Here is a 24,004-nt window from a genome sequence, read left to right on the forward strand (position 1 = left end):
ATTTTTTGCACCGTGAGCAAAGTGCTCTTCCAGCCCTGATATCATTTACAAAAAGTGTTTTCTTCTCAGAGTTGTAGGTGGTTGTAAGCTACAGAAAATGTTTAATGTGAAGACGTATAAACATGGTTCTAAAGAAATTCAAATAGTAACAGATCAAATCCTTTGGGAGGAATCAGGAAAAGCATCATGGAGGAGGATGTATGTTTAAGACAGGCCATAAAGATAAGCAAAACTAGTAGGGATGTGGGTAAGGAGCTTTCCAGGAAGTGGGAAGCAGGACTCACAGAGGCACATGCATGCAAGGCATAGCATGTTCAAGGCATAGCAAATAGCGCAGCTTGGCAGGAATGTGGGATTCCTGTAGGGAAGTCGAGAAAGATCAGGCCAGCAGTGGGTTGAGGGTAACTGTGGAGAACCTTGAAAGCCACAACGAGGTATTTAACTTCGGAGGAGGAAGAGGGCATCACTTGTGGACGTTTAGCAGCATTTGCTTGATGTCAACCAAGCCTGTCTCCTTGATGTTCGGATAAGATGGATGCTACTGCTGCTGGATGGATTTACAACTGGATGGATGAATGTAACTGGGGCTGCCCTTGGCTCTTCCTCGTGGACGTTGTTTCAGTGTCCGAGGGGGAAGTGTCCCCGGGGGTGGGGATTTAGTCTGCCTTGTTCCCTGCTGTGTCCTTAGCTAGTGCTGTTCTGCAGGAGGACAGGAGGCCATGAGAGGCATAGAGCCCCGCTGCAGAGGCATTGGAGGAGGAGCTGGGTGGTCATTTGCCCATGAGTTCTTGGCAGGACACTTGCTTCTTTAGGAGAAGCTGGGCACATTGTTCTCCGGCTCTGAGTGCTGCTAAAAATGAAATCTGATTCTCGTGGGTTCTGTGGTGTCTGAAGGAAGCATGATAACCCAGGTAGAAAAGCAACTTCCCGTAAGGGTAGCAGTTAGAACATGACAGTCATCCATCGGGCAAACTTGTGGTCCAGCCTTAGGTGTCAGGGAGGACACTCGGAATTTCATGGGGATATGGGGATACCCTGCAGATGGTTAGACCAGCTACCACCATCAGTATAAATGCAAGAAATCTGAGTGTGACCTCTGACAGTGAATAAGTATCGTGCATCAGATGGGTGTAGGGTTAGAGATGAACTGTAGTTGTCCTCATTTGCATTTATAAGATTTATGGATCTAGGGAATTCCCTGGTGGTGCAGTGGTGAAGAATCTGCCTTCCAGTGCAGGGGACGCGGGTTCAATTCGTGGTCGGGGAACTAAGATCCCACATGCCGTGGGGCAACTAAGCCCACGCACCACAACTACTGAGCTTGTGCGCCTCAACTAGAGCCCGTGTGCCACAAACTACAGAGCCCAGGTGCTCTGGAGCCCACGTGCCACAACTAGAGAAGAGAAAAGCCTGCATGCCACAACTAGAGAGAAGTCTGTGCGCCACAACTAGAGAGCCCACATGCTCTGGAGCCCATGCACCACAACTAGAGAAGAGAAAAACCCGCACGCCACAACTAGAGAGAAGCCCGCGCACTGCAACGAAGACCCGACACAGCCAAAAACATAAAATAAAATAACATAAAACATTTTAAAAAAAGAAAAAAGAAAGAATCCTCTCTAGGGCCCACATGCTGCAACTACTGAGCCCGAGTACTGCAACTACTGAAACTCGTGTGCCTAGAGCCCGTGCTTCGCAACAAGAGAAGCCACCGCAATGAGAAGCCCACGCATCGCAAGGAAGAGTAGCCCCTGCTCGCCACAATGAAGACTCAATACAGCCAAAAATAAATAAAAAGACTTAAAAAAAAAAAGATTTATGGATCTAGCTTGAACTTCTTGATACCTTCACCATGAATGTACTAACTCTTAATCGGGATATGCTCTAAGTAGTATTTCATTGTATGCGATCTAAATTTACTGCTTAAAACTTCACAGATAGATCCCCTGGTTCCCATGTTCTGAGACCAGGCGAGCATGTGTACGTTTGCCTCCATGACTTTGTGACTTTGATTTGACTCGCTCTCAGCTTTTGCTGGATGCTCAAGTTAGCAGTCCTCCCTGGTGGGCACCGTCCAATCCAGGCTCCTCTCCATTGCCCATTGTGGACCTTCTTGCCTGCCTTTACACCTGTCTCGTGGAAGGCTCGGGTTCAGCCACCCAGTTGTCAATTGCCTGGCCATCTCCTTGCCTGGTCTCCCTGGGAGCACTGACACTAGTCTGCATTGCTGCAAAAATAAACGATAGAATGTGTTTTTATCAATGACTTACAATTTCTAACAAAATACCGATCTTATGAACAGGTGTTTGTTCTTGTGATTATAGAGACATCTGCAGTTTTGAATCTTTGAGAGCAGTTTCCCGACAATGAATAAGGTGTAGTTTGACTTTTACAAAATCGAATGTAGTTGTGGCAGAGCTGACATGCCCAAGTGACCCAGTTAGCTGGTGAGCCACGCCTCCACTGCCCCATGTCACCATCTCAGGGAGGCACTCACTTCCCTACTTGCTGTCATCTCCCCAGGTGGCCTTGGGAAGGGTCCATTTAAAAACAAAAATGTGTCTTTGTGGAAAGTGGCTCTGAAACAGTCAGGTGCTGGTGATGCGAATATGATCACGGCCCTCATTTTAAGATTCTGGAAGGTCTCAGGACACAGTCCCCACAACGTCAGGTGTTTGCTGAGGTTTCCGTGTGCTGGGCTGGCTTAGGAGAGCAAGCCAGGCTGAGGGCATTGAATACAAATCACTTGATACTCTTCTAGCACTTTCACCACGAGGGGTCAGTCAACATATTTTTGCCTTTCCAGGCATCTGGCCAAAAAATAAAAAAGGCCAGACTACCTTAAAATCCCCAGGATGGCCCAAAGTGATTGGTGGGGCTCCTATAGGCACCTTTCTTATAACCAGGGGAATCTGATTCTGTGGTTTCGTGGTACTGGACTCTTATTTAAGTTCTGAGTACACTTCTTACAGACTCTTCATGTCCTTGGATGGATGCCTGTATCTATGAAAGGAGATCAGAGATTCTAACCCACTAGAACCAGGTGCCAAATGACTGAGAAATTCTTATAACACTTTTGTTCATTAAGACGTTAAGTGCTACTATCATTGGCAAGTGTATCTGAATCGTCTATTATAAAGGTATAAATGCTTCTCCAGCTTCTCCAGCTGTTGTTAATTTAAGAAGTGAGGAGAGAGGCTAGGGGCGTTTTCATTTAGCCCAAACTCATTCAGTGTATAGACTACAGTCCTCTGGCACCAGTCTCAACTACAAAAGTAATCAGGGGTTTTCACTTTCTTGTGTGAAGTCCTAAGCCAGAGGTGTGTCAGGCTTGGAAATATAGCCCCCTTGGCTTTTCTGGCTCTGTGACGTAGTTTGGGTTTATTTTTCTTGTTCTCTGGAACTGGTTGTTTTTGCTCTTTCCACTCTATCAGCAGAGACAGTTTTATGAATATACTGCATTCTCGATCAGTCTGGCTGCCAAAGATTCATCCATTTCTAAGTCAGCAAGCAGAGAGCTCTGTGTGTGCCCCAGCAGGAGCAGCCACTATCGTTACAAATGCAAGAGGTAGTGTGTGTCCTCCCATAATCCGTAAATGTCGTGCATCAGAGAGAGGCAAAGTATTGTATTCAGGGAGGTGCTATCAAGGTAAAGAAGGCTTTTTTTTTTTTTTTTTGCGGTACGCGGGCCTCTCACCACTGTGGCCTCTCCCATTGTGGAGCACAGGCTCCGGACGCGCAGGCTCAGTGGCCGTGGCTCACGGGCCCAGCCACTCCACGGCATGTGGGATCTTCCCGGACTGGGGCACGAACCTGTGTCCCCTGCATCGGCAGGCGGACTCTCAACCACTGCGCCACCAGGGAAGCCCAAGAAGGCATTTTTAATTCCTGGATTTTTAGAGGTAAAAGTACCTGGGTCCCAGGAAGCTTAGCTAAATTTCTTAGCTAATTAGCTTAATTAATTAGCTTAGCTAATTAATCCCAGAGAATCCAGGTTTTCTGACTCCTGGTCCTGCATCCTTCTCCACCAGCTCTCAGTACTGATGCAGGACCGTGTGCATCAGAACGACACGCTGAAACCTGGACAACCTTGCCTTTTTCCCTTTCCGCAGTGCCATGTTACAAACATGGAAGATTTCTAGGATGGTGCCTTGGAAGCCTCTTTGCTCTGCTACTTGATTCACTTTCACCGGGTTTTTTCACCCACTTACTTACAATGGAACCACCACACACTGTGTCGATTTCTCAGCTTCTATCTCTCCCTCCCAGGCTGGGAAGCAGGTAGACTGTCACAGGGATACCAAGAGTCCTGTTTGTAACGCTGCAGATGTGTGTCGCACTTTGCAGTTTACAAAGCATGTCCACATTATCTTGTCTGACCCTCACAATGACCTGTGGGAGAAGCCCGGAATATATCATATTATTATTATTTCAGAATGAATTAAGACTACATGTGTTGAACTCCTGTTATGTATCAAGGACTCTACTGGGGTTTGGTTTTTTTTTTTTTGAATTTTATTTTATTTATTTTTTTATACAGCAGGTTCTTATTAGTCATCCATTTAATACACATCAGTGTATACATGTCAATCTCAATCTCCCAATTCATCCCACCACCACCTACTGTGGGTATTTTATACTCAGGCCCTCTGCTAACTAGTTTGGGGATTTTATAAAATTATAAAATGGTGCCCTTTGGCGAAATGAATTACACAAAGCTGCCCCTTCTTCTTGGGTGACTCAAAGCCAGACCTCAGGCTGTATTTCAGCCCACTTATCCCCTTACATGGAGGTTGTGTAGACGTTAATCTGTTCACTTCTCATAGCAGACCTATAAGGCGGGCAGTGCTGCCTTTCTAGAGATGGGAAAACTGAAGCTCAGGGAGGATAAATGTCTTAGGCAGAGCTACAGGGCTTCTTGGTCTTAGAGCTGAGATTAAACTCCAACTCTTCAGGCTTCCCTGGTGGTGCAGTGGTTGAGAGTCTGCCTGCTAATGCAGGGGACGCGGGTTCGTGCCCCGGTCCAGGAAGATCCCACATGCCGCGGAGCGGCTGGGCCCATGAGCCATGGCCGCTGAGCCTGCGCGTCCGGAGCCTGTTCTCCGCAACGGGAGAGGCCACAGCAGTGAGAGGCCCGCGTACCGCAAAAAAAAAAAAGATGTCATAAGAATATAAAAATAGGTCTTGCCAAGGTACTGACAATCTGAGCTTCCCAGGCCCTCCTCAGTTATCCACATGTTATAGAAAGATGGGGGCTGCAGAGCTAATTCACTGAAAGTAGACAGTTTCACTTGACTTTAACCTTTTTCTTCATTTCCTCTGTTTGTACCACATCCACTGAGCCAAAAATTATTTGACATGATTCAATTTCCTTCTCTACCCGTATTTAATTGGTGACCATGTGCAGTGAAACAACCAGAAGAGAGATGCAGGTAGGAAAGGAGAAAAAGGGGTTCTCCATGGGCCCTGGCATGTGTTTCTTAGAACAATGAAAGGAACCACCTCCACTAAATTGATCCTGTCGGTCATGTCTTCCTTGCCTGTTTTGTTAGAATTCCTGGCATCCACTTGGTCCATTTTTCTGGTGATGAAGCCAAGTAAGTTTTGCTGTGGAAGTAGTGGCAAGAAATACTGTGTGTGCAGAAAGTTGTAGCTTAGCAAGATGGGTGGAATCCATCGTGTATCACTGATCCTTCTTAGGCAGACAATTCCATGCTGCCCTTCTGCCCAAGCAAATGAGTCCCTACTGCCTTAGACAACCAGACCCACAAATGAAGGAGTTGTGGGTTAAGGGTCCCTGGATGAAAACCCTAACACTTCAGGACACATTGTACTTGCTGGGTCTACGCTATGGCTTCCAAGAGCCACAGGAGTGTACCCTTCAGTAACAGGACCCAGACAGGGGTGCTGAGTTTCTGCATCTCAGCCACTTTGGAATTAGCACTGCCTGCTTTGGTCCTGAACATGGTGACCTTGTGTCCTGTGCTTGGAGGCTCATAGGAACAGGATGAGCTGTCCAAGTTTCTATTTCTGAACAACATGTAAATTTATCCCATAGCAGAGCATCACAGCTTCGGCTCATTCTGTAAACGTGTTGAGCCTCTTGCTAGGTGAGCTGGGCACTGTATGAGATGCTGAGGCTATAATGACAAATTATTCACGGTCCTTGCTCTGTGTGGGAGGAGATAGCTGCGTAAACAGGAAGAACGGTACAGTGTCTTCGGAGTCCAGGGCTATCATCTGTAAAAAGTGAGAAGATCATAGTGTGTACGTCACTGGCTTGTTGAGGGGATTAAGCTGGTGAGATAAGAAAAGCACTTAGAACACTGTCTGGCTCATGGTGGGAGGGTTGGCAGTATCTATCACTGTCATCATCATCGTCACCATGGTTGTTGGCACTGACCTACCACCTGCCCACAGTGGGTCCAATGGCTGCAGAATAGGGGGAGTGATGTAACCCATCAGGCAGGTTCTCAGTGGAGGTAACGTTTGAGCTGAATCTTGAAGGGAGAGCAGGGATTGACCCAGAAGACAAACCAGAGAACTGAGGGCAGGTAACCAAGGCTCTGGGGTTTGAAACATCAGGTGGTTTGGGGAACCCAGCAGTTCAGGAGTGACGGTGGTTACCTGGGGGTGATGGGGAGAAAAGAAGGCCGATCCAAAGAGAAGGAGGGGCCTGGAGCGCCCTCCTTGGGCTTCTCTGTGAAACAGGAGAGGAAATCTGTGGAGGTGAAGAGCCTCGAGGCCACCAGTGGAGACACAGCAGCCCTTCTGAGCATGTGAGGGACAAAGGCCAGCCAGGGACTTAGCTGAGGAGGGAGACTGAGCGTGGGTCAGCAAGGAAGTCAAACCCACAGGAGGAAAGCAGGCCGTGTCCCAGGAGAAAAGGAGCTTTTCAGGTGCAACAGGCAAGGTTATTTCTAGCCGGGGGAACCAGCACAGACTCTATAAAGTGGGGACACAAAGAGGCCTTGATGATGTGTCAGGAAGTTGGGCTTTATTTCCAGGCCATTGGTAGGTTTCAAACTGGAGGGCAACAGGATCAGATTTGTGCCAAAAGAATGTCATTCTGGCAGGACTGAGGCTGTCAAACTGGAGAAGGCCACACTCAGGCAGATAGTTGGAAAAAAATCGAAGGCCTCAGAGACCAAGAGGCAGGAGCCTGCAGTGCTCCCGGCATGGACAGCGGGTGTGAGGTCACACACACGCCCCGCCTGCCACTGCCCTCTGGCCCGGCTTCTCCCAGGTGGCCTGCAGCCCACAGGACTCAGCCATGGACCCGCAGTCCCCAGGGCTAGGTGATTTTTAGGAATGTGAAGTCCAGACAGGGGACTACAAGGTCAACCCAAAGACACCCTGAGGGCTGGTCTGTCTGACCTGGAGCCCCCCTTAAGTTGGAGCATCTCTGGGAAGTTTCAGTGCCACCGTCACGGAACCAAGGGGTGGGGTGGGTGCAGGTACCATCAGGCCCCCAGAGGGCCTGTCGGAGCCTCCCGACAGTGGGAAGAGCCCACCGTGGATGCCACGGGAGTGGTCAGCCCAGCCACCGTGCTCACACTGAGGCCCGGCACGGGGCACCTGAGCCCTCTCTGTGACCACGAATCCTAGAAAGCCTCCTCTCCGGTGGGACGATCATCCCTACATGAGGGAATTAAGGTTGGTGGCATTAAAGTCACCGCTGGAGGAAGACACTCTTCGTGGACTTGAACCCAGGGCTGGCTGCTAATCCTGTGCCTGTTAGAAAGCGCCAGCCGAGAGGGTGTGTCCACGTTACGGTGGCGCAGTTGTCGGCGTCGCACATGTCCTAGCAAAGGTCTCTTTGAAGGTGCTTGGGTTTCCATGAGCAGAAGAGCGCATTCCCCCTTTCTGCTGGTGAGCTCCAGCCTGGCAGCTGTGTGACACACGCCACCGACACCTGGGTCCCTGAGGGCCCTGGGGGGCAGCGTGCTTCGAGCAGGAAGTGAGAGCTGCTGGGTGCTTGTGGAGTAGCGCTCACCTGCCGGTTCTTCGGTTGAAGCGTTTCATCTCAGGGGCCCGCCTCCAGGACCACGGTCCCCGGGTGGGCACCTGTGGTGTGCTACGTTTTTTCTGATGCCCCCAAACTCACGTCTGCCTCTCGCCCTCCTTCTGCCGCAGATCCTGGCGCCCCTGTGAAATTGCCTTGTCTGCCAGTGAAGCTGTCGCCTCCGCTACCTCCAAAGAAAGTCATGATCTGTATGCCCATGGGGGGGCCGGACCTCTCGCTGGCGTCCTACGCGGCCCAGAAGAGCGGCCAGCAGGGCGGGGCCCAGCACCACCACACCGTCCTGCCCTCCCAGATCCAGCACCAGCTGCAGTACGGCAGCCTCAGCCAGCACCTCCCTGCCGCCACCGGCTCCCTCCCCATGCACCCCTCGGGCTGCAGGATGATAGATGAGCTGAACAAAACGCTGGCCATGACCATGCAGAGGCTGGAAAGGTAACGGAGGGAAGGGGTGAGGGCAGGAGAGGAGGGCTTGGCGCTCCGACCATGACCAAGGAGTGAGCAGACCAGCGCCAGCAAGGGCTCACACCCACTTGGGGGGGCGGGATTCGGGAGGGGGGGTGAAGGTAAAATCAGACCGGAATCTGAATGTCAAGGACAGTATGGAAGAAAAAACTGTTGCCAGTTGCCAAACTATAGAACAGTCACGTTTATCAAAAAGAAAAAGTAGTGCGTATGTATACATCTGAGTATGCGTGAGTGGGCGGGTGGATAGATAGATCGTACCTATCGTGCTTCTGTAGACCTTAACGTGGTTTGGAAGCAGGTGCACGTCATCATTAATGTGGTAACCCCTAGGGCAGGGAGATGGGGAGAAAATCTTTTGTTTTTGTATTTTGTATCTTTCTGTACTGCTTAATTTTTTACTTTGTGTATATTACTTTTATGATGTAAAAAACAATGTGAATGTAGAATAAGAAGAGATGAGAGCTGGCGGGGCGGTGGTGGAATAACAGAGGGAAAGGTGGAGAGGTACGCCCTCGTTCTTGCCGATGGAGGAAGCGGCAGACGTAGTCTGATTATACGAGTTTGAGCCTCAGATATTTACCAACAACTGGTGAAGTCCCCTCTTTCATCAGAATCTCCCTCCAGTAGCATTGCAGGGAGAACTGCCAAGGGTATTCCAAGGGCAGGCCTGCAGCGGAGACCGTGACTCCCCACCACCCAGGGAGATCTCTCGTGCTGGTTCTGGATCGCTTGCGTGTGTGTGTGTGTGTGTGTGTGTGTGTGCGCGCGTGCATTCAAATACCACCTCACTTGTGCCCAAGAGGTGGCTGAGATTTCCCTGTGTGACTCCAACCCAGTGTAGTTAACTGGGTCCTGCAGACCAGATAGGAAAACTGCAGCCTGGAAAGCACGCAGCCGGTCACCGGGCAGAGAGCCAGGGGCGAGATGGACACAGCCGAGAGCTTTCTGTTGTAGTTTCCTGACTCTCAGTGGCTTTTCCCTCCGTCTGTGTCAGCCAAGTATTCTATGTTTGGAAAATTAATGACTCCAAGAGAAGTTATCACTAAGAATTCTGACTTGATAGGTTCACGTTAATATCTCCCTTCACTGAAAAACAAAATGTATTTGGCCACTGCCGTCATTTCCAACTACTGTTACTGTTAATGAGGACAGTCGTAATTTACAATCTGGATGACACTTCGTAGTCTATTATGAATACATACCTTTGTTATTATCTTAATCCTCACACCACCTAGGGAGACTTGAGTCAGCCAAGAAACTAAGGAAGGCTGAGTTCCCCAATGCCAGCCGCTCAAACTTGGTGCCCGTCTGCAGAAACTGTACAGAAATTGAGAACAAGCTTTTAGATACCTTCATAGCAATTTGGCAGGATAATTTTTTGTCTTACGATAAAAAGGGGTTTTATTTGTTGTGCATTTTTATTATATTTTTGAAAGCATCAGTTTGTGATGGATTAAAAATTAAAGTATGTAAGTCAACCAACTGACCAACAAAACTGGTCGCTCCCCATAGACATTTTTTTTTTTAACATCTTTATTGGAGTAGAATTGCTTTACAGTGGTGTGTTAGTTTCTGCTATATAACAAAATGAGTCAGTTATACATACACATATGTTCCCATATCTCCTCCCTCTTGCGTCTCCCTCCCTCCCACCCTCCCTATCCCACCCCTCTAAGTGGTCACAAACCACCGAGCTGATCTCCCTGTGCTATGCGGCTGCTTCCCACTAGCTATCTATTTTACGTTTGGTAGTGTATATATGCCCATGCCACTCTCTTTGTCACAGCTTACCCTTCCCTCTCCCCATATCCTCAAGTCCATTTTCTAGTAGGTCTGTGTCTATTCCCATCTTACCCCTAGGTTCTTCATGACCTTTTTTTTTTTCCTTAGATTCCATATATATGTGTTAGCATATGGTATTTGTTTTTCTCTTTCTGACTTACTTCACTCTGTATGGCAGACTCTAGGTCCATCCACCTCACTACAAATATCTCTATTTCATTTCTTTTTATGGCTGAGTAATATTCCATTGTATATATGTGCCACATCTTCTTTATCCATTCATCTGCTGATGGACACTTAGGTTGCTTCCATGTCCTGGCTATTGTAAATAGTGCTGCAGTGAACATTTTGGTACATGACTCTTTTTGAATTATGGCTTTCTCAGGGTATATGCCCAGTAGTGGGATTGCTGGTTGTATGGTAGTTCTATTTTTAGTTTTTTAAGGAACCTTCATACTGTTCTCCATAGTGGCTGTATCAATTTACATTCCCACCAACGGTGCAAGAGCGTTCCCTTTTCTCCACACCCTCTCCAGCATTTATTGTTTCTAGATTTTTTGATGATGGCCATTCTGACTGGTGTGAGATGGTATCTCATTGTAGTTTTGATTTGCATTTCTCTAATGATTAATGATGTTGAGCATTCTTTCATGTGTTTGTTGGGAATCTGTATATCTTCTTCCGAGAAATGTCTATTTAGGTCTTCAGCCCATTTTTTGGATTGGGTTGTTTGTTTTTTTGTTATTGGGCTGCATGAGCTGCTTGTAAATTTTGGAGATTACTCCTTTGTCAGTTGCTTCATTTGCAAATATTTTCTCCCATTCTGAGGGTTGTCTTTTGGTCTTGTTTATGGTTTCCTTTGCTGTGCAAAAGCTGTTAAGTTTCATTAGGTCCTGTTTGTTTCTTTTTGTTTTTATTTCCATTTCTCTAGGAGTTGGGTCAAAAAGGATCTCGCTATGATTTATGTCATAGAGTGTTCTGCCTATGTTTTCCTCTAAGACTTTGGTAGTGTCTGGCCTTACCCCCATAGACATTTTGCCAAGCACTGTCCTAGGTAGTAAGTCAAGCGGCCGAGCCTTCAAGCCTGGATCATCCTCCTGCAAATCCAGAACTCCTTTGACTATAGCACAACCGCTTTCCTAAAGACAGCTAGCAGTGAATGTCATTTACTGCCCTCACGTCTCCTGTAACCCCCAGTATATTTTTGTATCTCTTCCGGAGATAATAAGCATCTGAAAAAGATACTCATGAGAGCATATTAGTAGGATATTGCTAAATACATTTGCACCTAAAACATGCCATTTAAAGCTTCCATTGAAAGTACTAACCAATGAGTTATGTGATATTCCTCAGTTCAGTAATTTCCGTGTGTATATATAGAATATTTCAGTCGAGTGTAAACCAATGAATAGGTCTGTTGGACCTACACTGGGTCAGGTTCTTTATTGAAATGAATCAAAGACAGCAAATGGGCAAGGAAGGGAAGGCAATATCGGGATGTTGCAGGTGGAGGAGGTTGGAAGAAGGGCAGCATGGTCTTGTCAGCTGAGCCAAGGCAATCTCCTGTGCTTTGTGTCACCCCCAGACCCTCCTTACCTCCTGTCTCCCTCCCCACCAACTGTAGGCCAAGGCATAGTGTTGTTCTGGTGAACCAGCCAGGACACAGGGAATTAATGCCTACATCATCAGGATAGCCCTACAGAGGGCTTCCCTGGTGGCGCAGTGGTTGGGAGTCCGCCTGCCGATGCAGGGGACACGGGTTCATGCCCCGGTCCGGGAAGATCCCACATGCCGCGGAGCGGCTGGGCCCGTGAGCCATGGCCGCTGAGCCTGCGCGTCCGGAGCCTGTGCTCCGCAACGGGAGAGGCCCGTATACCGGAAAAAAAAAAAAAAAAAGATAGCCCTACAGAGAAAGCAAGGTCTTCTTGCCAGACAAAGACTGAGAATGTTTCTGAGGACCCACGTCGTCTTCCAGGAGTCCTGGAAGGATCTGGGAGCAGAACAGGTCATGGGCCACCTTTCAGTTTAGTGCAGGAACTGCCGCTGTCTCCAGTGATGTCACCTTCCTTTTTACTACCTGGAAATTCTCCCTCCTACCTGTCATCATGATTTCACTCTTGTTCTGGCCAAGTTTCATCCAGAAAGGATGATTTCTTTTTTCTCCTGACAATTTCCAGTGACCCCAAAAAGCACCGCAAGAAGGAAGGAACATTACTGAATGCACAGGCATTCTGCCCGCAAAGAACCTGAGATCTCATAGAACGTTCGTGCCCTACAAGGTGTTAGTCCAGACCCGTGGTCTGATCCTGGTGAAACATTGTGGGTAATGCAAAAATCGGATGATGAATTTAACAGCATGAATGCCTGACTTTGGACTATAAATTTGAATAAATAGTCATCTCGTAATTGAAAGGGACCTTTAAGACCAAGGCAGCCAGCCTGCTGCCTGTTGTAGCCTTTCTGACGATTTGTCCTCTGGTCTCTGTGGGAATGGGACCCTCCCTAGGTACCAAGATAGCCTGCCCCACTGTCCAGATGGTCTGATTACTAGGAAGTTCTTTCTTATGTTAAGTGAAAAGTGTTACTTACTATAATCCCTTGTCCCAGTCTTATTTCTAATCTTCCTTTCCTGTGAGAGGCTTTCAAATCTTTAAAAATAATTACTGTTCCCTTTATCTAGTGGCTTCTCTCTTTCAGGCTGATAATCCCAAATTCATGGAATCATCTGTTGAGATGGTTTCTAGATCCTTTACCATCTTGTTCCTGCTCTCCCAAGATTATTCTAAATCTGTTTTGACTTGTATGAAGATGTTCTTAACTGTTAACCTAACCTGACCCTACTTAATGACATTGAAAGATCACATTAGTTAGTTACAGCGCTGGCCCGCCAGATTTGGGGGGAAGGAGGGAACTAGAGACCAGCTTCCGTGTTTATCAAAGTCACGAGGCAGCATGGCCAATCTGGAGGCAGCCCCTGCATCATGGCTCTAATTGCCAGGGTTTCAGTCTCAGAGATACCGCTTCTTTTTTGCCTTTGATTCCTCATCTTTAAAACAGGGATAGTAATAACACCACCAACCTCGTCAGGGTTGTTTGTGAGGAACAGGTGACAGTCTACATCAGTCGTCTTATTACGTGGCATATAGTAAGTGTCCAGTAAATGACAGTGAATGTTAAGCAGAATTCTTCAACACACAGAATTGACCTTCAGTTCCCCTAAAAGGCATATTGCAAACAGATTGGATCCAATCTTGTTGGAAATTTCATGTCGGTTTCCTGGAATTCGATCATCTTCATTTATTTTCTCTTCACTGATGAGTCACATCTTCTTTGGAGGTGACTCCACAGGGGTGGCCCTAGGGCCTCCTTCCACAGCAGCGTGGTTGCCTCTCAGGGCCACCCCTTCTGCCCTGGTCCTCATTCTTCAACAGGGACTCGGACTTGAGCCTGGCGAGGACCCTCACTCTTAGCTGCTGCTTCTCCACCAAGGAGAGAGATTGAGCCCATCCCAGAAGATGAGCTGGGAGGCATGGGGGTGTGGTATGAGAGCCCTGCCCCCTGCTGCTGCAAACCAGTGTTCTCTTCCCTTGCCCGTTTGGTGATGGAGAGATGATGCTGCGACATGTAATGTACGTGCCCAGTAAGTCGGGGAAAGAGGACAGTCAGTAAGCACGGCTCTGCTCAGAGCTCCTAATGTGGCCCTTGGGAGCCAGGAGCAGGTCAAAGCCTCTAGGAATCCAGGCACTGCTGGAGGTGGGAGGGAGCCAGCCTTCTGTGTCCCTTTCCCTCCCCTCCCTGCCAAGCGTTCTGCGACCTCCTTATACTCAGAATCTTCTGAGCTTGCTGCTCTACCGGGTGGAGACAGGGTCCAAAGAAGAAAGGAGGATGTGTAAGAGGCAACCCTTCTTCGTCCCCTGGGGTAAATGAGCTTGACTTGCTACAGATGGAGAGAACAAAGGCCTCTGATTTTTAGTTTCCATTAAACTATTAGAGAAATATACATATATTTCTATAAATTTTTACGTCTTCAATATGTCTGTACAATCCATTCCCTCTGCCCTGAAGCCTGAGCGAGCACATGAAAAAGCTCTGAATGTGTCCCGTTCAAAGGCATTAGTCAATTAAATGATTCCAACTTGAAAAGAAATATATTATTCGATGTTTACTTTTAATATCTGCAGTCAGCTCTGTGATCTAGGTGGCGTCCATCCTGGAATTCAGACTGAAAGTCCTGATCAGACACTAACTTTCTTTCCCGTCTTAGTTCAGTTGATCAGTTCTGTGTGCTCTGGTTTCCATCTTAGTAAAATGAAGGCGGGATGTGTACACGTGTGGACCCTGAAAGAATTCCAGGAAGAGTCTTAAGGGAATGCACTTCAGACAAGTCCTTCCCTTCTCAATGACAGGAGACTTCACGCTTGCAGCGGCTCCTGCCAGAAATCTCGGGGTCACCCTTGACACCTTTCTTTCTCTCATACCCTGTGGCTGAGGGGTCAGCAGGTCCTAAGAGGTCTGAGAATCTGTCTAGGCTGGGCAACCTCCTATGTGCTCCTGCCGCCCCGCGGTCTCAGCCCCCGTGGTCCCTCACCTGGTTTGCTGGGTCCCTGCTACCTGGTCTGCTGCTTCCACTCCTGCCCCCTCGGTCTGTCCTTAACATGACAGTCAAAGAGATGAGGTTTAACGAAAATCTGATCATGACTCTATTCATTCGCTAGGGTTGCCATAGCAAAGTACCGCAGACTGTGGGGCTTAAACAGCAGGAATTTACTGTCTCACAGTTCTGGGGGCTGGAAGTGCACAGTCAAGGTGCTGTCAGGGCTGGTTTCTCCTGAGGCCGCTGTCCTGGGCTTGCAGACGGCCGTCTTCTCCCTGTGTCCTCACACGGTCTCTCCTCTGCGGGTCTGTGTCCTCATCTCCTGCTCTGATAAAAACACTAGTCATTTGGTTAGAACCCACCCTGCTGACCTCATTTTAACCGAATTACTCCTTTAACATAGTCACCTCTGAATAAGTCACATGTTGAGGTGCTGGGGATTAGCATTTAAGCACGAATTGGGTGGGAGTGGAGTTCAGTCCATAACAACGTGCACAAGCGCTCCTTGGCTTTCCGGCTCACAGAGAGTAAAAAGCAAAGTCCTCGCCTCAGCCCAGAAGCCCACCACGGCCTGGGCCCCTGTCAGCCCTATGACTACATCTGCTGTCCTCCACGTTGCTACTCTCTCCTACCACAAGGCCTGGACATGCTAGGCATCCTCCTGACAAAGGGCCTTTGCGTTGGCTGTTCCCTCAGTTGAGACTGCTCTTCCCTCCTGTATCCTAAAGTCTCCCTCCCTCACCTTCTTTGAGTCTCTAGTCACCTCCTCAGTGAAGCCCTCCCTGATTGCTCTATTTCAAATCACAACTCTCCTCCCAACACAGCCTATTCCCCAGTCCCCCTTTGTTCTTTCGTACATTTTTCACCATCTAACATTCTACGTTTGCCTTTTACTTTCCTTGTTGCTCTTTCTTACCTAGTAGAACGTGCAGTCTGCAAGGGTGAGAACCACTTTGAATGAATGAATGAACAAATGAATGAATGAATGTAGAGCCCCTAGTAGCTGCTATGGTATTTCCTTATTAACCCACTTTGTCCTGATGGATATTTAGGTTGCTTCTGCTGTTCTTTTTCACTTTTGAGCTTTGAGTTCTCACAAGACACACATTATGTAAATATTAAGTGGTGTTGATCGTGCGGCAACCGTGTCTTTAACCTTTTGTATTAATTTTGCTCATGATCCTAAAATTTTTGAATGATTCCCTCTGTCTGGAATTCACCCCAATTTGCAAAGAAAAGTTCTGCTTATTTTTCAAGACTTTATTAAAATGCCACATCCTCTTGTGATCGCTTCTCAGATTCCCAGAGGAAGCTCTGCCTGCACATCCTCCTCTTGCACCCACTGCGTCCTGTTGTGCGTCTCTGGGTGTATTCTCTGTTAGATGTGGGCAGGAGCCATCCTTGCCTTCCCACTCGACTCCCGCCCCCCCAGTTCATCACAGAACCCATGATACAGGAAATATTCAGTAAACATTTCTTAAATGTATTTTATCAAAAGTTCTTATGGGGCTTCCCTGGTGGCGCAGTGGTTGAGAGTCCGCCTGCCAATGCAGGGGACACGGGTTCGTGCCCCAGTCCGGGAAGATCCCACGTGCCGCAGAGCAGCTGGGCCCGTGAGCCATGGCCGCTGAGCCTGCATGTCCGGAGCCTGTGCTCCGCAATGGGAGAGGCCACAACAGTGAGAGGCCCGCGTACAGCAAAAAAAAAAGTTCTTATGATCTTTGAAATAGAAAGGTATTTTAATCTGTGAGCATAATTAATGCTTTTTTTGGTCCAGTTCTATTGAGATATAATTGACATACAGCACTGTATAGGTTTAAGGTGCACAGCCTAATGATTTGACTTACATACGTCAAGAAGCGATGACCGCAGTAAAAGTATAGAGAACATCCATCATCTCATATGGGTACAAAATAAAAGAAGGAGAGAAAAGATTATTTTCCTTGTGATGAGGACTCTTAGGATTTACTCTCTTAAGAAACTTTTATGCAGAACAGACAGCAGTGTTCATTATATTAATCATGTGGTACATTGACATCCCTAGTACTTGTTTATCTTATAACTGGAAGTTTGTACCTTTTGACCGTATAAAGATATAATATGATTATCGACTATATTCCCCACGCTGTACATTTCATCTCCATGACCCATCTATTTCGTTACTGGAAGTTTGTACCCCTTAATTTCCCTCACCTGTTTCACTCATTCCCCCACCCCTTCCTCTCTGATGTTTTATTGGAAACTCCCTTCATGATGCAAATAGGCTCTAGCAGTGGGTACGCTCCTCAGCCCGTTGCTCAGTTGTGCCCGTTTTGTTTTGCTTTTGCAGATATTAGAAGCAAAGAAAAAAGTTCATCCTGTAAAGTTAACCCTAGGTCTTTGCTTGTGGTAATGTCAGACTAGAGTTGAAGATGCTGTAACTTTGATTACGAACTCTTCCCATTGAAGTTCACTGTCCCTTCATTTAATCCTCTTGGAGCATAGCCAGCATATATGATAAAGTTGGGGAAAACGATCGTCTGTAGCTCCTCCAGCAAATTGTTGAGTTGTAGAGATTTATCATTGACCGTTCAGCATCCTTGGACTGAAACTAAAATTAACTTTCAGGTTTTTACAGCAAGGTCTGGAAGATGGGAACAGCCAGGTGAAGGGGCAGGAGAATGAGTGGGACACCCTAGGCAGAGTTGTGCCTATTAGGAGGGTGTGTATTAGATAGTAAAGCAGGTAAGGCCACATGGAAAGAATAATTGAAATCTCCGGGTTTAAACTAAAAAAGCCAAATATTGAGTTTGTGTCACTATTATCATTTAGGTATATCAACAGCCAATTGATATTTTTAATGTGTTTTATTTTCACTCACTGGGTTTTGGTTTAAGTATCATACATTTAATCCTAGAGAGAGAAATTTACTTCCTACATATGAGCCTTAAAAGTGGACAAATAGGGCTTCCCTGGTGGCGCAGTGGTTGAGAGTCCACCTGCCGATGCAGGGGGCGTGGGTTCGTGCCCCGGTCTGGGAAGATCCCACATGCCGCGGGAACAGCTGGGCCCGTGAGCCATGGCCGCTGAGCCTGCGCGTCCGGAGCCTGTGCTCCGCAGCGGGAGAGGCCACAACAGTGAGAGGCCCGTGTACCGCAAAAAAAAAAAAAAAAAAAGTGGACAAATAAATTACAGTTCTGATAAACTCATGCTTCTTCTACCTTTTCCTCTCCCAGAATCCCTGAACAGTTAGATTAGAAAAGCTGTGACATTTGCCAGGAGAAAATTTAATCCCAGGAGAAAATTTCATGCAGTCGCTGAGGCTAAGGATTTATACACCTTGAGTGAAAAACAGGCCCAGCGAAGAAAAAGGAAAGTATCGGTGTTTCCTTAGCAACCGGAAGGTCCATCAACAATTTTTTATCGAGCACCTTTTCTGAATGGGGCTCTGTGCTCGGCACTGGGGATACAGCGGTGAACAAAATGTAGAGGGCGGCTGCCCTCGGCGTGGCCTAGAGTCTGCTGGGAGTGTGACCTGGGCGAGTCAGTGCCAGCGAGGGAGCTGGGGGGAGGGGAGAGCACAGCAGGGGGTCAGCTGGTAGGTGGGCTTCTCTGGAGAGCTGCATTTAAACTGAAATCTCAAAGATAGAAAGAACCAGGAGAAGATGGAGAAAAGGGATGAGAGAATATTCTAGGCAGATTAGAGGAAGGAATGATACACTGTCTCCAAACGGGTGATGAGATTTTTAGGAAGAAAAGGCAGGAAGTTGACAGTTACTCTCCAGCTTTTTAGAGGGACAATTATAGAGAATGAGAGAAATGACAGAAGATTGTGATCTGGTGTAAGGAAGAGCCTGGGAACCATTGGAGAGAATACAAGAGATCTTTTGAAAAGATCAGGCTAGCAGCTGTCCCAAATGGTTTACTTGTAGGCTTCCTAAAGAAAAACCCTACAGGTGAGATTGTCTGCTAATGTCCTGTCCAACCCTGTAACTCCATGTCAGTAATACTGAAGTGATCTCTAATGTGAATGTTTTTAGAAATAGAGTGGTTTTACCTCTCCTGGGAAGTTAGCTATACCTTGGTGTTAATACAGATAGTCCAGACCAGCAATGGTCAGCCAGAACCAGAAAGGCTTCCAGAACCATCTTGAACTCTTGCCAACACTTACCGAGTACTGCTTACATTAGCTAGGGATTAAATTACTACCTGTCAAGATTATTGAAAAAGGAACAATTTCAGCATTGGACAGAAGAAATTGAAATCAGTAGCCCCGCAAACCCCTTCAATCTTTAATAATTCTGTTATTCCATAATTATCTTTAGACTTTTCAAAGATGACAGTTCATTTATAATCTTAGTATAAAAACATTTTGGGGTGACAGTTACTTTATGTGGCCTTCAGGGTCACAGGAAAGTCTAAAGAAGGATTCTCGGTCCTGAACTAGATGGTCCCTGGGGTTTCTTCTACCTTTAACAGTCTGACGTAATTACCGCATTGGTTTATGTCAGTGTTTCCACCTGCAAATCAGTGTTCATGATGATGAGTAGCTGTGCCTTGGTACTGGAGGAAAAATGAACCTCTGAAGAGCTAAATGTTATTTGCTTGTGAAATGACATTTATTTGAGGAGGTTCGGTATTTTGTTCATCGTAGAGCAAATGGCATGTGTTTTCAAATGAAATGTGTTTCCAGGGAAAGATTCTCTTTCTTATACTGATGACCGTCTCTTCAACATCTCCTCCAATTCTGGTGAGACATTTGTCCCTGACCCTTTGAGGCCAAAGTTATCAATGTCTTACTTTAGGTCAGTACTTGGATTTTACAGCAGGTATTTATCATCTGTAAGTGGCTGCCTGTAGCTCTTGTTTTGCAATTTAACTGCTGCTTTAAGAGGCAGAATGAGATTTCAGAACAAGGTAATGTCACCCTGAGCAAGACAGATCCTCCCCTGCAAGGCTGGTGAGCCACCTGGTCAGAAGCAGGTTAAAATGAGACTAGATGAACCACTGACATCTTTCAAAGTCTTAAGAGGATAAAAAAGGAAATGTATTTTTATAAGGGAGAATCTGCCCCTGAGTTCCTATGTGTACATCGGTAGAAACCCTGCCCTTGCTTAATGAATAAGTAGAGATGCTTTGATCTTCTTGGAAACCCTTGTCCAAAAAGATTTTGCAGACCACAGATATTTAAAAAGCTAGGGAATTCCCTGGTGGTCCAGTGGTTAAGACTTGTTGCTTCCACTGCAGGGGGCCTGGGCTTGATCCCCGGTCGAGGAGCTAAGATCCTGCATGCCACGTGGCACGGCCAAAAAAAAAGTTAAAAAGCGAAAGGAAGTGCTTCGCAATGTGGTATCAATGTTAACTTCTCGGTTTTGACGAATATACCATGGTCATGAAGGATGTTGACATGAGGGGAAGCTGGCTTAAAGGTATATGGGAATTATCTGTGCTTTCTTTGCAACTCTTCTGTAAAGCTAAAATTATTACAAAATAAAAAAATATTACAAAACAACCCCCCCAAAAAGAACCAAAAATAAAAGATAAAGGAAGTGTTTTAATAAACTAGTGGATAACATCCATAATGAATGGTTTCTGATAAGTTGCTGGTGTTTAAGTACATCCTTTGCTAAAACAGCAACTACCAACATTGACGTTTTACAAAGCATTATCCTCTGATCTTGTAAGCAGCTGTGAGGTAGGTAGAAAGGTCTCTCCATTTACCTGATGAAGAACCAAAAGAGCAAGATGCTCAACTAGTGAGCGGCCCAGCTGGACCCAAACATGGTCCTCACTCCACATCGTGCCCTCCTGGCATCACATCCAGCCAAGCATGACCTAGGACATTGGCTGAGGTCTAGGGACAAAGGCCTGTGGAAAAGCCACCACTGTTTGGTTCCTCCATCAGAAATGGAGGTTGCTGTTGGTGAGATTCTGGGTGTCTTACGGTTTCATTCATCACATCCTGACCCCAGACACTATTTCAGAAATGGGGGTCATTGGTCCCTGGAAGGACAGACAAAGGGATGTGAGTGAACTAATTTACATGCATTACCATGGCTGGAAAAAAAGAAGCTCAAAACACATCCTCCACTCAGGGAAGCTCAGTCCCCTGGTCTATATATAGAATGGCATCATTTCCTGCTGACTAAGGTCCAACAAAAAAAAAACACAAAGGCTCCAATGTTGAGTTTCTTATCTCAGAAGGCTGTGATAGAGCGTACAATGTGTGCCTGCTTTCCTAAAATGAAGCTGATTAACTGTTTTCTTGGGTGTCAGAGGTTACTTCCGTCATTTTCCAGCCGCAGGCACTGCAATTTGTAGCATAATTTCTCACACGTTTTTGGGCTCCGAGAAGAAAACGTCTGACTGTTCCCTCTCCTTTCTGAAAACCCTCTTTATAACTCTGTGCAGTCAGAATGACGAAAGCTGTCCCTGTTTAATTTCATTTTCAGCATCATATTGGAGGGTAATAAATGTTCTCTGTCCTTTCAAGAGATTATTGTCTTCTTTTTTTTTAACAATAGGTGCAGTTGAAATCATTTGTGGGAAAGCAGTATCCCTTTATGACACGTTTTTCTTTAAAAATGGTGGTGAAATGGTTCCCATGTATTTTCAAGGAAGAGGAAGGATTTAAAATAGGAATTTTTAATTTCAGAACCTGCCCCTGATTTCCTAGGAGAGTGTCAAAGGTGCTTGATCATGGGTAACCCCGTGCCCAGGGATGGGTCACGATGCTCCACTATGCATCTACCTGTTATCATGTGATGGAGACGCAGTGATGGTTATAAAGCTCCCTTGGAAGGGAGCCAGCTGTTTACTGACCCTGAGTTGTTGTAGATGTCTTGCATTCATTTCTTGATGAATTATTAAAAATAAGCTGCCTCTCCCTCACCAGTAACGAACAGGAAAGGTAAAACAGTCGCTTAATGTTCAAAGTCTAGGGATTTCTTAGAAACATGTGACTGTTTACATGATAGGAAAATGCGGTGAAGGGGGAGGGAACCTGGGGCATGCCGTTGTGTTCTCAATTTATGTCTCTCCTACTTGGTTTAGCAGAGTCAAAAAGGAGAGTTGAATTTAAAAAAAAAAAAAAAAGAGTTTTCCAAAAAGGAGACGCATTAAACGTTATTCTTGATGGAGACAGGACCAGGGAGAGAGGACACGGCTTTTCACTTCCCTGACGTGGCATGGGGACATAGTGAAGGCAAAGAGAGTTTGAAATGAGTGCTTTTTTACTGATTCAGGACTGGCATTTTACTCTCAAACTTGCTGAATCCTGTTTTCGTGTGTCTCTTGTAAATGACAGGCGTCCTGTTTTAGGTACACTTCTGTCTGTTCTTCCTGGTTTATTCACTTTTTTCATGAAGGAAGACATTCAGGCACTTCCATCCTCTGGGGAGAAAGCGGGACAGAACAAAGTTGACATCCTCACAAACTTACCTTTCAGTGGAGGAGACAGATGATACACCAGTGAATATATTATATGCTGTGTATATACATCTATACACTGAAGAAAATATAGAGCAGGGGAGTGGGCATCACCTATGATGGTGATACCTTTCTGTCCTCGAGGAACTGCGTCACTGATGTGGCCACCATAAACCCACTGCATCCCTTCTTCTTCTTGTTGGTGACGCACCATTAGGCAAGACTAGACTCTCCAGCTTGGTGACTATTCTGCCCCACTCTCTCTTGTATCCTGTTCTCTCTGCAGCCTACTCGCCCCCAGCCACGGGCTACTCACACAAACACGGATGTACCACCCAAGTCAGGAGTTCAAACCTGTCTCTGTGTCCCATCAGAGTCTCCAACCTTGGGGCTCTTCCCAGCAAAATTCATAGCAAAAAAGGAGCTGAGTTCTGTGAACATCTGTTGTCCTTGCTTTTTGTTATACGATAATTAATATATTCCCATGTTTTTTTTTTTTTAATTTGTGGTACCAATTGCATTTCATAGTCAGCATGTCCATATACAAGAAAATAACGGCCCTGAGGGTTCTTTGGGAGAAGACAGTGTGGTTAATGGAAAGAACACAGGCCCTGGAGGGAGAAAACCCACATCCATATCCCTGTTGTGATCACAACTGAGTGATCACTTATTTCCTCAGAAATGTAACATCCTCATCCATAAAATCAGGATAATAACAACACCCTTCCTAACTTTGCAAGTTTTGGGAAGATTAAATGAGATAACGAACATTTACGAAGTACTTTGATAGGACCCATACAGGACCCTATGTGTTAACTGTTGTTGCTGTTTTGAAAGATGGCCTGCTCCTTTGTCCTGATTTGTGGAGCCCCCTGGTGTATTTAATTACTAGAATGGAAATATTCCAACATGGTGCAACTGACCAACATCTTGCAAATGTTACGGAGCGCGCTCAGGTTTTTGCATGTTCATCCCTATTTCATTTCTCAGGAAAATTACATCACTTGGAGCGACCCAGATGGGGAACAGAATCTCATCTTCCCCCCCGCCCCCTCGCCCCCTCGCCGGACAATAATTTAGGACCTTTGGTGTTAATTTAAATTTATCATAGAATGTCATACAAGAAGAAACCTTCTAGATCTTATCTAGCCCAACTACCTCACCTTACAAAGCAGCCTAACTCTGGACAGTCTTAACTGAAGTGGCCTGAGAGTGTAGAGTTAGGAAATGTGCTGACGTTAAGCTGTCTCTGTTACGTCTGTACTCACACCGTCCTGGGATGGAAGGCACGCGGGTACCCTGGCATTCTTCCTCGCACAGACCTCTGTGCCTTATCTCTTGGGATTATCTTCTTGGGAAGAACTCTAGATCACTATTTCCACAGCTTTAATTCTCCTTTCATAGGATATTTTCCCTACACAGCAAGACTATCTAAGGGTCAGGGATAATTATTTTAGTGAATTAAAAAGATGCTAAGTATATTATGGCCTACTCTGATTACTAGAGACTTCAAATATTTGATTGACTTTTCCATCAGTTCCCAAAACGTGCACAAAAACAGGGCTGAGATATGAAGAGAATTAATAATCAGGCTCTGTCTTTGACAGGCTTACAGTCCATGGGGGCAGGGGGTAAATGCTTAGATGTGTGATTGTAACATAATGCGACAGATGCTGTAACAGGTGGGAATGGAAGCTGTGGAAGCACAGAGAAGGGACTGTTTTCCGCTG

At 46.3% G+C, this 24,004-nt stretch overlaps 1 protein-coding gene across 1 annotated transcript in view; it reads left to right on the plus strand.

Moving 5' to 3' along the window:
* The window catches only part of PHACTR1 (phosphatase and actin regulator 1), a 253,885-nt gene that overhangs the window by 176,218 nt on the left and 53,663 nt on the right, over positions 1-24,004 (plus strand). Inside the window, exon 6 of the mRNA XM_027128382.1 lies at positions 8,137-8,458. Coding sequence (XP_026984183.1) covers positions 8,137-8,458 — 322 coding nt within the window. The remainder of the gene's footprint in view (positions 1-8,136; positions 8,459-24,004) is intronic.

Source organism: Aethalodelphis obliquidens, unplaced genomic scaffold (assembly GCF_003676395.1).
Source record: "Aethalodelphis obliquidens isolate GAN/ISIS:26980383/991018 unplaced genomic scaffold, ASM367639v1 scaffold34, whole genome shotgun sequence".
In the NCBI taxonomy this organism is placed as follows: Eukaryota; Metazoa; Chordata; class Mammalia; order Artiodactyla; family Delphinidae; genus Aethalodelphis; species Aethalodelphis obliquidens.